Raw genomic sequence first — 13,780 nt, forward strand, 5'->3', positions numbered from 1 at the left:
TCTGGCATATCTGAGAGAATGTCTGTGACAACCTCAAGGACCAAATGAATTTATTGGTTTATAAAGCTGTACACTGTCAGAACTAGTACTAGTGATCGATCTCTCTCTCTCTCTCTGCCCTTCTCATTTAATACAGTCTAGCTTGGTAATGGAGAAAAATTACATTTTACTATCAGCTTGGAAGTTGAGGGGAAGGGGGATGCAACAGGCTTTACTATATTTTTGCCAGAATTGCTGTGTACAATAATCACAAAAAAAAAAAAAAAAAAAAAAAAAAAACTGCCATAACTAATTTTAAGCAGTGTTTCCATGCGGGAATTCTTTCCCGGCATTTCTCAGGAAATTTATGTTTTTCCGAATCCCAAATCCCCAGAAAAATCAATCAAGAAATCGGGGAAAAGTATAATTCTACTGCGAGAATTAAAGCTTAACAATCAGCATAGAGACGTTACTGGTTCAAAAGAATCCACTGATGTCAAGTTGAAAGCAAGAGCAGGAAATGATGACACGCAGAGTCGAAGGTTAAGGTCGACGTTTCAGGAACCGGGATAGGAGCACACAGGAGAGAAGCAGTCACGCTCTAATCAGTCGGCCTTGCTTGTAACCATTGCCATATTATAAGTGTATGTGTGGCTCTGTCTGCTGCTAATGGTAAGCCATACTTGCAAATAAAATAAATATTAATAAGTTTATATGCATAGTATACTTTATACAAATCCTATGAGTGGTGTTCCACGAAATAACAAATTTTGGAAGCAAAATAAGTCCTTAAATTGGCAATTTTGGCACTTTATTCTGTGTAGTGCTGTTAATCCTGCTAGGAGATCTGAATGTTATGTTATTCGAATACTAATGCTCGCTGGCATTACGGCATACCCAATAATGCTCGTTGGCATTTTCCAGTGTTTGAATATTTGCTATAGGCTACAATTCTTTGTAAATACTACTAAACTTAATATTTCTTATTTAGTAAACAAAATTTTTTTAGATATCCATAATAATGAGTAAAGATTATGAAGAATGTTGGAAGTATTTTAAGAAAGATAAAGGAAATCAGTTAGCTCGTTGCCAGATATGTTTTAAATCATCGCAATGTTAAGCATTATCGACTAATGATTGTACAGATCTTTTTATAGATCATTACAATTTTAATGAACTTCATAGGCATCTTGAACATATTCATGGCACGAAAAGGACAAAATAAAAATAATCCCGATGAGTCAATGTCTACTACTACTTCTAAGAAACAATGCACAATTTTACAGTACGTCAAAGGGCAAGATTTAGAGTCACAAGATTTAGAAAAAAATGGTAAGCAAATTTGCAGCAGTAGATGGATTATCTATCAACACCATCTCAAAGAGTGAATTTATTAGGGCAAGTTTCTTAAGCAAAGGACCACAGTTGCCAAAAAGTCCATCAGTTATGGCATTGATACATAACTATTACAGTAAAACAGAACTGTACATCTGGTGCTTTCAAATGTGAAAATAAGAAAATGAGCATTTGCATAGACGAGTGGACTAGTTGTAGGAATTGAAGATACATGAACGTTCATGTATACTACAATGAGACTTCACTGAATCTTGGTTTAATAAGAGTTCATGGACACTGACCTGCAAAAAAAGTGTTAGCTTTACTTCAGGAAATATTAGAAACCTTTGAATTAAAACTTGAAGCAGATGTGGTTGCAACAACTAGTGATGGTGGAAAAATTCAGCAGTTATCACTGAATATTCAGCAGTTATGTTACAATCATGCACTTCACCTTGCTGTAACGAAAGTGTTTTATGTCAAAAATTTGAAAGATGAAGCATCAAAAACAAATACGATGCAGATTCTGAATACAAGAAAGATGAAAGCAATGCTGCTGATTCAGATAATACAGCCGGAGCCTATCAGTATGATCTGCAAGATGTCTCTCCAGAAATTTTAGTATAAGAAAAATTGTAAATTTAAATATTCTCCAGCAAGATATTCTCTTTTGCAACAGGAAATAATCAAGGGTGAAAAAATGGAACTACAAATTATTTTGGTATTTAAAACACACTGGAACACATTAGAAAGAATGATTGAAAGATTTTTAAAGATCCTAAATCCAATAAAAATTGTTTTTAAGACAGCTGAAGCTTGGTTACTTTTGGAAAGAGGAATATTATGAAATTGTGAGAGATATGTTAATTTGCTTAAAACCTGTTCAATTATCAGTTGAAGCATTAAATAATCATGATGCAAATCTTCTAACAAGAGAAGGAATTTTTAAGTTTCTTTTTAGTAATGTGAAAAAACAGAATTCTGCTTTGAGCAGTATGCTTTTTAAAGAAATTAGAAATGAATTGCTTTAACACAGGAATAAATATCTAGTAACCCTCATTAAACATTTAACCAATGTTAGTTCTTTATATGAGGTGGAAAAGGATGACTTTTTTTGCTTTGGCAAACAAGAATGAAATAGCTCGATTAGCAAAATCATTAATGGAAAGATATTTTAAAGGAAAATGTGCTTTAAGAAGAAATGCAATGAGAAGAAGATGTGAATGTTGTTGTGGAATACTCCGACACGAAATCAGAAACTGATCTAAAATCTGAATTAGCAAAAGCAATATCGATTTCAATGGCAAAACCAAAATCAGGGCAAGTAGACAAAATGTTTTTATCGTTAAAAAAGGAAATGAGCTTAAAGGAAGCAACATGTACGCTAACGTCCAATTTGAAGATGCTTTTGGATGCACTCTTAACAATTTTGCCAATGTCAACACAAAATGAAAGAAATTTTTCTAAGTCTGGAATATACATCATGAAACAAAGATCAAGACTATTATTGGATGGGGCAATTAATGCTTTGTGTTTTAAAATTTCATTTTAAGAATGATAACTTTTAAATATTTGTTGTATTATCTTTCAATTTTTTAAATGATTTTTATTTGCATTTAGTTTGTGTTAATGTTCCCTTCTTTTAATGTTTTCTATTATCAAATGTCTATATCAAGTAGAGATAATTTTTTTCATATTATTGAAATATATAATCTTGTCATAATATCATATATTGTGACAGGATTATTGGTTCATAATAATAAAAAAACCATACATTTATTATTATATCGTTATTTTAAGGAATAACTTCTGAAACTTTTAGTATAACCCTATCACAGAAAAATGATTCACTGTTTAATTTATTATGGCCACTCATTATTATTTAAAAACATGTAAATAAAATGTTATGAAAAACAGAGAATAACTTATGATTCCTGAATCCCAAAGATTAATGGGATTCAGGAATCTGTCAGGAATTTGGAAACACTAATTTTAAGAATTTCATTTGGCTTTTACGATTAAAAGCAATATAAGAAAAAAGTACATGAGAAAAGTTAAGAAACCATGACATTATAATGCCAATCTAATTACTCTAATGTTTATAATCATTTATTTGAAAATGATTTATCAAAAAAAAGTGCCAATGTCCACACAAACCGTGTGCATTTAAATAATTTTGGATTATGAAATTATCTATGCTTCTTCAGCTTACCACTAGTATGGATCATCATCAGCCATTTTCAATCCATTGCAGGATGAAGGCCTCTCAGCAACTTTCCAGTTCCTTCTGTTTTGTGCAATGGCCATCCATTTACTACCCACAAACTCATGAATTTCATCTGTCCATCTCCGTCGTTGTCTTCCAGGTTTTTTTCTAGCTCCTCTTGGGTACCATTCTGTTATTCTCTTGGTCCATCTGTCATCATGTCTTCGAGCTGTGTCCTACCCAAGACCATTATAGTTCTTTAGTTTTGATAAAAAGTGTCCTTTACTTGTTTGCTGCTTAATCCATGTATTTCTCTTCTTATCTAACAGTCTGATTCCCAATATAATTCGTTCCATTCTTCACTGTGTAGTTCTCAGCTTCTCTTCCATTCTTTTGGTAAGTGCCAAAGTTTTACTTCCATAAGTCATGGTGGGGAGTATACATTGGTTCATTATTTTACGTTTCAGACAAATTGGGATATTACTCCTCAGTATATGACTATATTTCCTGAATGCTATCCATTGAAAATTTATTCTTCCCTTGACTTCCAGCCATTTATCATTATTACAGCTGATGACTTGTCCCAGATAAGCATATGACTCCACCTTTTCAATTACTGCTCTTTCAATCATTATATCCCTTTCTATGCATGCTTGTTCATTATTACTTTTGTTTTAGCCATATTCATCTTTAGCCAAAAATCCTTACCAACTCTGATTAAGATTTTCCTCTAATTCTTTGGGATCATGGCTTATGACCACAATGTCATCTGCAAATTGTAAATGGTTTAGGTACCCTCCATTCACATTGACTCCTTTCTGCGACCAGTCTAATTTTCTGAAAGCTTCCTCAAGGGTGGCAGCAAACAACTTCAGAGATATTGTGTCTCCTTGTCGAACTCCTTTCTCAATTTTAAATTTGCTACTGTCTTTGTCTAGTCCAGCGTTTCCCAACCAGGGTCCATAGAAGCTTTGAGGGGGGTCCACAAGAAAAAAAAATTGTATTTCGGGGGTCCATAATATGAGCTAAGGGGTTCATGATAAAATATTATAAATAAAATAATTTGTTAAATAGAAATAAATAAAAATAATAATAATAAAATAAACTAATGTCATAGAAAAGTCCAGAAATTCGCAGTTAGAAGATGCTTGTATTTTCTGGAACCTTCTTTAGTTGACGCAAAAAAAAATTTCTTTCCATAGAAAATTCTCGAAGAAGAAAACATTATTTAAGCACTGACTAATCTAGAAAGAGTCAGTCAGTCAGAGGCAGTCATTTCATTCTATAGTGAGTAATCGGCATCGTCGTGGTGAAATCTATTGTTTGTGTTATTGAACGTTATTGTTCTTGTGAACTATATTTCCATTAGTACCTACAAGCATTTCCAACATTAAATATTTGAGGTTAATAATATTATTATTGTTTTCAGATTACCCATGGCTCATGCAAAGAAGAAAACAAGACAATATTTGACGGAATATCTGTCATATGGTTTTATTGAATCACCAGAGAATATCACAAAATGAATGTGTCTTATATGTACGACTGTGCTGTCTAATGATAGCATGAAGCCAAGTAAGCTTCATCACCATTTGGACACAAGGCATAGCGAAAAGAAAAATAAATCAGTGGAGTATTTCCGAAAACTATGAGCCAATTTTCAAGGAAGAAACAAACTGGATCAGATTTTTAGTAAACAAGCAAGCAATAAAGATAGAGGTTTATTAGCATCATATGAAATCAGCAAAATAATAGCAAAATCTGGAAAGCCACATAACATTTGTGAAACTGTCATCTTGCCTTCGATATCAGTTGTAATTTCAACAATGTTAAACAAAAATGCACGTGAAATTACCGATAACCTTCCTTTGAGCAATAACACAATATCCAGACGCATTGATGAAATGTCTGAAGATGTAGAAAATCAACTTATTGCTCAATTACGACAGTTGCATTGCAAACTGTAAATATTCAACAGTTTGCAATGCAACTTGATGAATCAACTTTGATGGGCAATGAAGCACTTTTATTGGCATATGTAAGATATATGGATGATAATCAACTCAGAGAGGAAATGCTTTTTGCAAGATTCCTCAAAACAGATACTAAAGGTGAAACAATATTTAAGGAAGTCCAGTCTTATTTTAGAGAAAAAAAAAAAATTCCACTCAAAAATTTAATGGCTTGTGCTACTGATGGCACTCCTTCCATGGTCGGTAGGTACAGAGGGTTTATCATTCATTTAAAAAATGCATTGCCAAAAGTATTTTGCATACATTGCGTGATTCACCGCCAACATCTGGTGGTGAAGAGATTGAGTGGACGTCTTCATGAAGCCTTAACTCTTGTAATACAAGCTGTCAACCTCATTAAGGCTAATGCTCTTCAAGATCATCTTTTTTGCAAATTTTGTGATGAAAATGAAGGATTTGACCGTCTTGTACTGCATACAGAGGTGCGATGGTTGTCTAAAGGCAATTGTCTTCATCGTCCTTTGGGACAGTATTGTGTCATTTCTAAACAAAAAGGAAATTGGAAAACAGTTGGTTGCCATGAAAACAAACAGACATTTTACTTCTCAGATGTGTTAGAAAAACTGAATTCTCTTAATAAGCTGCAGCAAGGACATAATTGTGATTTAATATCTAGCAAAGAAGCCATTAATGCATTCCTAGGAAAACTTAAATTGTACAGTCTTAATATCTCACGCCGAGCGTTTGACCAGTTTCCAAACCTTGCTTCAGTTAGCAGTGATTTAAAAGATGATGATTGTATTGTGTATGTTGATCATTTAAAAAAAAATTTATGAAGACATGCAAGTTCGATTGAAGGACCTACTAGAACTGAACATCCCAGATTGGGTGCTGATTCCATCTGAGGTAAATGTTGCTGATGTTGAAATTGATTTACAAGAGGAACTTGTTGAATTGCACTCTGATGACAGTCCGAATCTATTCAAAAAAGGAAAGCATGATGTATGGAAGAATAGTGACACTGCATGTAAATATTCGCTTTTATGGGAGAAAGCTAAAATGTATGTCATTGTTTTACCCATCATCTTATCTTGTGGAATCTGGCTTTAGTCGTGTAACACAGTTGTTAACAAAAAATCGTAATTGCCTTGATATAGTAAAAAGAGGTGATCTTCGTCTGGCTCTCACAAAATTGGAGCCAGATATTAAAATGCTAATATCAAAACATCAGCCACAAGGATCTCATTAGTACAGCCTATTTAATAGCCTTAGGAATAAATTTATATATGTTGTTTGAAATAGTATTTTTTTTTAATTTTTTTTTACTAATTCTGTCATTACAAGTAAAAATGTTTCAGTTTTATCAATTAAAATTTTCAAAATTTGTAATTTACATTTTTTATATTATATTGGAATTGTTTAATTATTAGCTTTTACTAACCTACAAATAAATATTTCATTTAGGAATATTACATATGTGTATATGGGGTCCACATACGTAAAGTTAGGACTCAGGGGGACCACAAGCAAAAAAAGGTTGGGAACCCTTGGTCTAGTCTAATAAAGGAGGTACAGTTCTCATATATTTTCTTCAAAATCATAATATATGGGTTATCTGTGCCTTGTCTTTCTAGTGCCTGAAACATTGCCTTATGCTGTATGGAGTCAAATGCCTTTTCATAATCCACAAATGCCAGGCATAATGATGTTTTATATTCATTTGCTTTCCCCATTAGCTGTGATATCACGTGAAAATGATCCATAGTTGAGAATCCTGTCCTAAAGCCAGCTTGCTCTTTCGGTTGATTCTCATCAAGTATTCTTTCTAATCTGTTAGTAATAACCATTGCGAACAACTTGTAGATGTAGGATAACAAGCTAATTGGTCTATAATTTCCAATTTCTGATTTATCTCCTTTCTTATGCAGCAAAACAATGATTGCATTATTGCACTCCTTAGGCATCACACCTTTTCTAATGCATTTTGTGAAGTCTTGCCAGTTTTTGTGTCATGTCTCTTCCTCCCAATTTTAACAACTCTACAGTAACTTCATCTTCCCCCGGAGCTTTCTGATGCTTCATTTTCTTCAATGCATGTTCTACCTCACAAGGAAGGTTATTGGGTATGTCATATGTGATACTAATTTGCAATCTATCTTCCCTACTGCTGGCGTCATTCCCTCGCTCCTTGTATAATTTTCTACAGTAGTCTTCTGCTATTTGAATTTTTATTATTATTATTAGCCATATAGTGCAAGGAAGCCTGAGGCTTATGCTGCACCAGATAAAAAAAAATATTCCAAGTTACTGAGAGAGAGAAGTAGAAGGGAAACACCAAGAAGAGAAGAATGATGATATCCAGCTCAGGACCCTGGGTGTGCCAACCCTACTCACCAGATGTGAGCCCCCGAGGTTATGCCTTCTCTGCTATTTATAAGTACACCATCACTGTTCTTCAGTTTCAGTATCATTTATCTTTCTGTATTACTACTCATGGCTGCTGATTTAAGTGCTTTGTTTTCCCTTAATGCTTGTTCTACCTTTCTTGTGTTAAATATTCTTATGTCCTCTCTGAGTCTCTTTCTAATGGCTTTGCATATCTCAGTATACTCAATTTTCTCCTTGTCAGTGTTTATCTTGCTCTTCATTTGTTGTCTTCGGTTCATCATGACAAGTGCTTCTTGACTAATTTTTTCTTCTTTGGATTTGTTTTTATCTATAGGTTTATTGGGCTTTATCACTTTCAGAAAGTTGTAATATTCCTTGTCGATATCTTGGTCTTGAGCTGTCTGCAGAAGCTCAAACTTGTCTTAAGTTCCAGTACATACTGCTTTTTCTCCTCTTCTGTTATCTCAAAGACCTTTGTATTATTTACTCGAATCAGTTTTTTCCTTTCTTTTCTTACATCTATATCAAGTGTGCACCTTACCATTCTGTAATCACTTCCAACATTTACCTTGTTCAGAAAGGTAACATCATTCATGATATATCTTCTGTTAGTGAGGATGAAGTAGATTTCATTAGGTGTTAATCCATTTGGGCTCTTTCATGTGGACTTTCTGTTCACCCTTTTCTTGAAAAAAAAAAAAGTGTTCAATACTGACAATCCTCGAGATTCTGCAAATTTCACAAGTCTTTCATCTCTTTCATTTCTTTCACCAATTCCAAAATTTCCTATAGATCCCCTTTCTGCGCTGTTTTGTCTCTTTCCAACCTTAGCATTGAAGTTCCCCATAATGACAGTGTAGTGGTTTTCTGCTCATCTAGAAGGCTCTCAATTTCGGTGCATAAATCATTATAACCTTTAGCTTGTACCTCTTAGAAATCCTGAGTAGTAGTCTTTATATCTTTATGTACCAGAAAGCCAACTCCACCTTCGCTCCTTTCACTGTTTCCATTGGTGTACAGCAGATTTCCACTTGATAAACTTACAAGTGATTCATTTCTTCTTCTTGTTTCAGCCAAACCAATGATATTCTAATTCCTTTTCCAGCTCTAATATCCTGTCTTCACCGATGAGCATTCTTATGTTGAATGAACTGAACAGTCCAAGTTCAGTTTCCACGCATGGCAGCCTGGTCATACCCAGAGATTCTTAGCAACCTCTGCTTCCATTCTGATCCTCTTGCTGCCGTAAGAGGGGGAGTGAAAGCTGCTGGGGAGGGACTGGGGACCATTTGTTTCGTTGTGATGTCATGTGTTGGAGGGTTTGGTCTTTTCCTCTTCACGGTGACCCTGGCGTCTTGAAGTGGATCACTCTACACATTCGTTGCCACATAAGTGATGTAACAGGACTTACCATTGAGAAGGTGTGTATGAGTGGATTTTAGGGAGGCAGGCCAACCAGACTTCTAAATCTTCTGAGATAGAAAGATATTGGATCCATCAATGTTTTAGACTAAGTGTCTTATAACAAACAGAATGCCTGTTCCCCTCTAAGCCCCTAGAATGGATAAGAGAGCTTTACTATACTTTTCTCAAGATTAATACAGCAGTTTCTGAACTTTTTTTTTTTTTTTAAAGAAGAATTGTGTCCTGTTAACTTCTTAATTGTTATGCTTTTCAAATTGGCTTCATTTGTAATTACTTCTTTTAGCCTGTTAAATTTACATATGCAAATTTGTTTTCCAAATACACAATTCAAATAAAGCAACCACTTAACACACAAACTGTTTTGATATCTTCAAATACTGCTTCTATCTATTATTCATGTTTCCAACCAATACTAGGTACAATTTTAATAGATGACAGTATGAAAATAGATATGTTGGACAGACAACTTGCATAATCAAGACCCACGAATATTCGTAAAATCGAGTTGTCTGCCCAACAAGTCTAGTATCAATTTAAGAGAATACGATTCTCCATAATGTTTTTTTATATGATTTCAATGTGAAAATAGATCTGAGTATCAGATATATAATTTGATGAAACTGAACTAAATGATAAATAAACAGATATAGAGGAATTTTTTTTTTAATTTCTTTATAATTTTTACAATTTTATTTTTCATTTTTTTAAACTGTTATTTTATTTTTTGGAAATAATTTTGCCCTAATGTTGGGAAATCATGTTACAATAAGAAAAAAATAATAATAACCAAATAAAATACAGGTGTAATCTAAAATTTGGCAACCTCAGAAGGAGATTCAGTTTTTTGAATAATAAATCTAACTAAACATGAAATGTCAAAATTTGAGTACAGATGAAGGGAGAACACATCAGCTGCATGTCCATCTACTTTTTGATAATTTTTCTACATTTTAACTTAGTTTTATTAACAATATTATTTTAGTCTTATTTATTCTTTTATTCCTTGGGCTGTTGAACAAAATTTGCAAAGGGCATCACAAAAGCAATCACCTACAAAAATTGCTTTGGTAACATCCCACTAAAAAAATGTTTTTTAGGAATAAAAGTAAAGACTTTTGTATCTCCCCCCTCCCCACCTTCTTACGATTCAAGACTGAACATTCCCACTGCTTTGGTGGCTGCAGGAAAGTTTACTGTGACTACTGGAACACCTTCATTGCCTTAAAATTAATGCAAAAAAAATAAAAGAAAAGAAAAAAATAGTCACTTTGAAGAAATGTGAATTCTGGATGATCTTTCAGCATATAATGCAGATGTCAATTTATCTAGCAAACTTGATATAAGAGACAAGACAATTTCAGTGTTTTTCAGTTTTCTGACTGATACAACTATACCTAGGGTATTGCCCAACTGTATTCTTGAACATCAAATGAATTTGGAAATCATGAACAAAAATTCTCAGTAGCTGTCTTTAGATACCTTTAATACAGTACACACGACTGTTTTGCTTATTAAAATATTAAATGGCTATGCAGTACGTAATTAGAAAGGCAAGAGTAACAAATACAGCTGTAATCTGGGAAAAGCTTGCTGTAAGATATCCAGCAATTTTTTTTTTTTTTTACTTTCAGGTAACACAAACGATACAATACATCCGAGAGACGGTATTATCTCTCACTTTAGAAAGAAGAGAAAGTTTAACTAATATGAAGATTAATAAAAAAAAATTAATATCAATAAAGAATAATTTTCAAAGCAAATAAATGCACAGAATGTTAACTCTAATTTGCATTGCCAGCAGAATCAAACTTCAAATCTATAAACCAAAACACCACCCTACCTTTTTAAATATATTTATATGCAAATGCAATCTTTCAGAAATAAAATAAATAATTAAATTTGGTAAATTGTAGACTTTGTTTAGAAGTCACGGCCTTTCTATTGTAAGTCTGTAACATAACATATGAGCAGCATTCAAAAATTAAGCTACACCGCCCGCCATCTCTTGGTATAATTGTGCAACAAATGTGGCACCTGTGTGGAATGGAGTTCATATTGTGCACCCCCTGGTAGGCGAGTTTCTTTGACATAGAGGTAACATTTGTGTAGGAGCAAGCATTCATAATGGCACGTCAGATAGAACGTTACTCCAAGTTCGAGGTACGTGGAACAGTACAATTTTTGCGGGCGAAACATCTGAATTGTTCCGAGATTCATTATGAAATAACAACGGTGTATGGGGAAAACACAATGTCGCATCCAGCCATAGTGAAGTGGTGCCAGCAGTTTGAAAGTGGTCGCACAGAATTGATGGATGCTGATCGAAAAGGAAGGCCATCATCATTGACCACTGCAGACAATGTGATGCAGGTTGATGAAATGATTCTGCAATAATCGAAGACTGACAATCACAGAAATGGCAAAGGAGTTGGATATTTCGATAGGCAATGTTCAATTCCATCATCCACAAACACCTTGACTATTGCAAATTGCGTGCACGATGGGTTCTTCATTCAGTGACAGACAAACACAAAGGTCAACGTTTTTTTGTCTTCTCTAGCCTTCCTTCAACACTATTTTGTGGAAGGCCATGACTTCTTACGCCACATCATCGCTAGCGATGAAACGTGGGTGCACCATTTCACCCCAGAAACAAAGAGAGCATCTATGGAATGACACACAGCCTTCGCCTGTGCAGAAGAAATTCAAAGTTGCACCATCAGCAGGAAAGGTCATGGCCACTGTGTTTTTTGACTGTGAAGGAGTTGTTTACACAGAATTTATGGCAAAAGGCACAACAATTAATGCTGCCTCATACTGCCAAACATTATGGTCTTTGCGAACAACCATGAAAAAAAACAGGGGCCCAGAAAGTTAAGAAAAGGTTTTGTTCTCATTCAGGACAACGCCATGCCACACAATGCACGCACAACACGACACTTGCTCCAAAGTTTTGGATGGGAGGTATGGCAACATCCGCCGTACAGTCCCGATCTTTCGCCTTGTGACTATCACATCTTCAGCAAGCTGAAAGAACATCTAGGGGGACAGTGATTTGCAAACGTTGAACAGGTGCAAACAGCAGTTCGACGGTGGCTGAATGACTAAGGAGTGGATTTCTATCATCGGGCAATCAAATGTTCTAAGAAGTGTTTACACCAACTCAATGACTGTGGAAAAGTAGTGCAAGGTATGTGCTTTCTATTGCATAACGTTACATACCTCAATAAATGTCTCTTGGGCTACAATTGGTCAAGTGTAACTTATTTTTTGAATTACCCTCATATGTACTTATGGCAGTTAAAAGTAAATGTACAGGTACAAAACTAGTAATGAAATTTTATAATTAAGTTAAATATTGTTTAACTTAAATATACTTGAATCCAGATAACTAATTTGTCAGATTCAGAGAATAAGTTTAGCATTACACCGAAATGGCCCAATTTTGGAGGGGGGGGGAATCTTAATTTTTGGATTTTGGGTTATTCTAATTTTTGGACAGCCAGATTGTAAATGTTCTACTATATTTAAAAGCATTTAAGTAATTTTTTAAAAAATTTCATGACAAAATTTACTCTGCTGAGACTGCTGTAGCAGAAATATCACTACCATGAAGCTATTATACATATTAAAAAAAAATCATCATTGAAAAGGTTAAAACCATAACATACTTTAACTATGTGATACAGATAAAATGCATATCCTACCTGGATACAAAGTGGGTATTATCAGAAGAAAAATCAACACATGTTACCCAAGAACCATGTCCAGACAGTGTAGCTACAAGGTTAGCATGTTGCCTGAATGGGAGTCAAAAAAGATATTAAAAACAAAAATTATTTATACAGGGTGTCTCAAAAATACACGGCATAATTTCAGGAATGAGTTCCTCATATGTAGACAATAAAAATATTTTATATCAACATAGTTCAGGAAATGCTTGGTTTCCGAGTTTTGAAGGTATGTCTATGACACTTAACTGTTCACATCACCTTATCGTAATTGTTCAAAATGTCCACCTTCTGCCTGAATACAGGCCTCACATCGATGTCTCATGGACTCGTGAAGACGATGCCAAATTCTTGGCATGTTTCGTATTGTCTCACAACCTGCCACAATTCGATTGCGGAGAGTTTCCACTTCAGCTACCGGAGTCGAATACACCAATGACTTTAAATGGCCCCACAAGAAGAAATCTACTGGGTTAAAATCAGTGAGCGTGGAGGTCAGGCAGTTGGTCCACCCTCTACGTTATGTTATGTTATTTTGGTTTTTAGGAGCATTAGCAACTAAGGCCATATTGTTCCAGGATATGCGGTGGTCATTCCCTGACCTTTCCGCATCTATATTTGGTGGTGACGGGCTCGAACCCCGGCCTAATCAAGAAGCGTGTGCTACGCACTGCTGCTCTTCCCACCTGGCTATGGAGGCACCGCTCCAACCTCTACTTCAGAAGTCATAGATCTTGGTTGTC

The 13,780-nt window shown here is 34.6% G+C and overlaps 1 protein-coding gene across 1 annotated transcript in view; it reads right to left on the reverse strand.

Moving 5' to 3' along the window:
• The window catches only part of LOC150080484 (uncharacterized), a 155,961-nt gene that overhangs the window by 16,632 nt on the left and 125,549 nt on the right, over positions 1 to 13,780 (reverse strand). The window contains exon 9 of the mRNA XM_090381941.1: positions 13,014 to 13,106. Coding sequence (XP_090238067.1) covers positions 13,014 to 13,106 — 93 coding nt within the window. The remainder of the gene's footprint in view (positions 1 to 13,013; positions 13,107 to 13,780) is intronic.

Source organism: Mastigoproctus giganteus, chromosome 9, assembly GCF_048544385.1.
Source record: "Mastigoproctus giganteus isolate SK-2022 chromosome 9, ASM4854438v1, whole genome shotgun sequence".
NCBI classification, from domain to species: Eukaryota; Metazoa; Arthropoda; class Arachnida; order Uropygi; family Thelyphonidae; genus Mastigoproctus; species Mastigoproctus giganteus.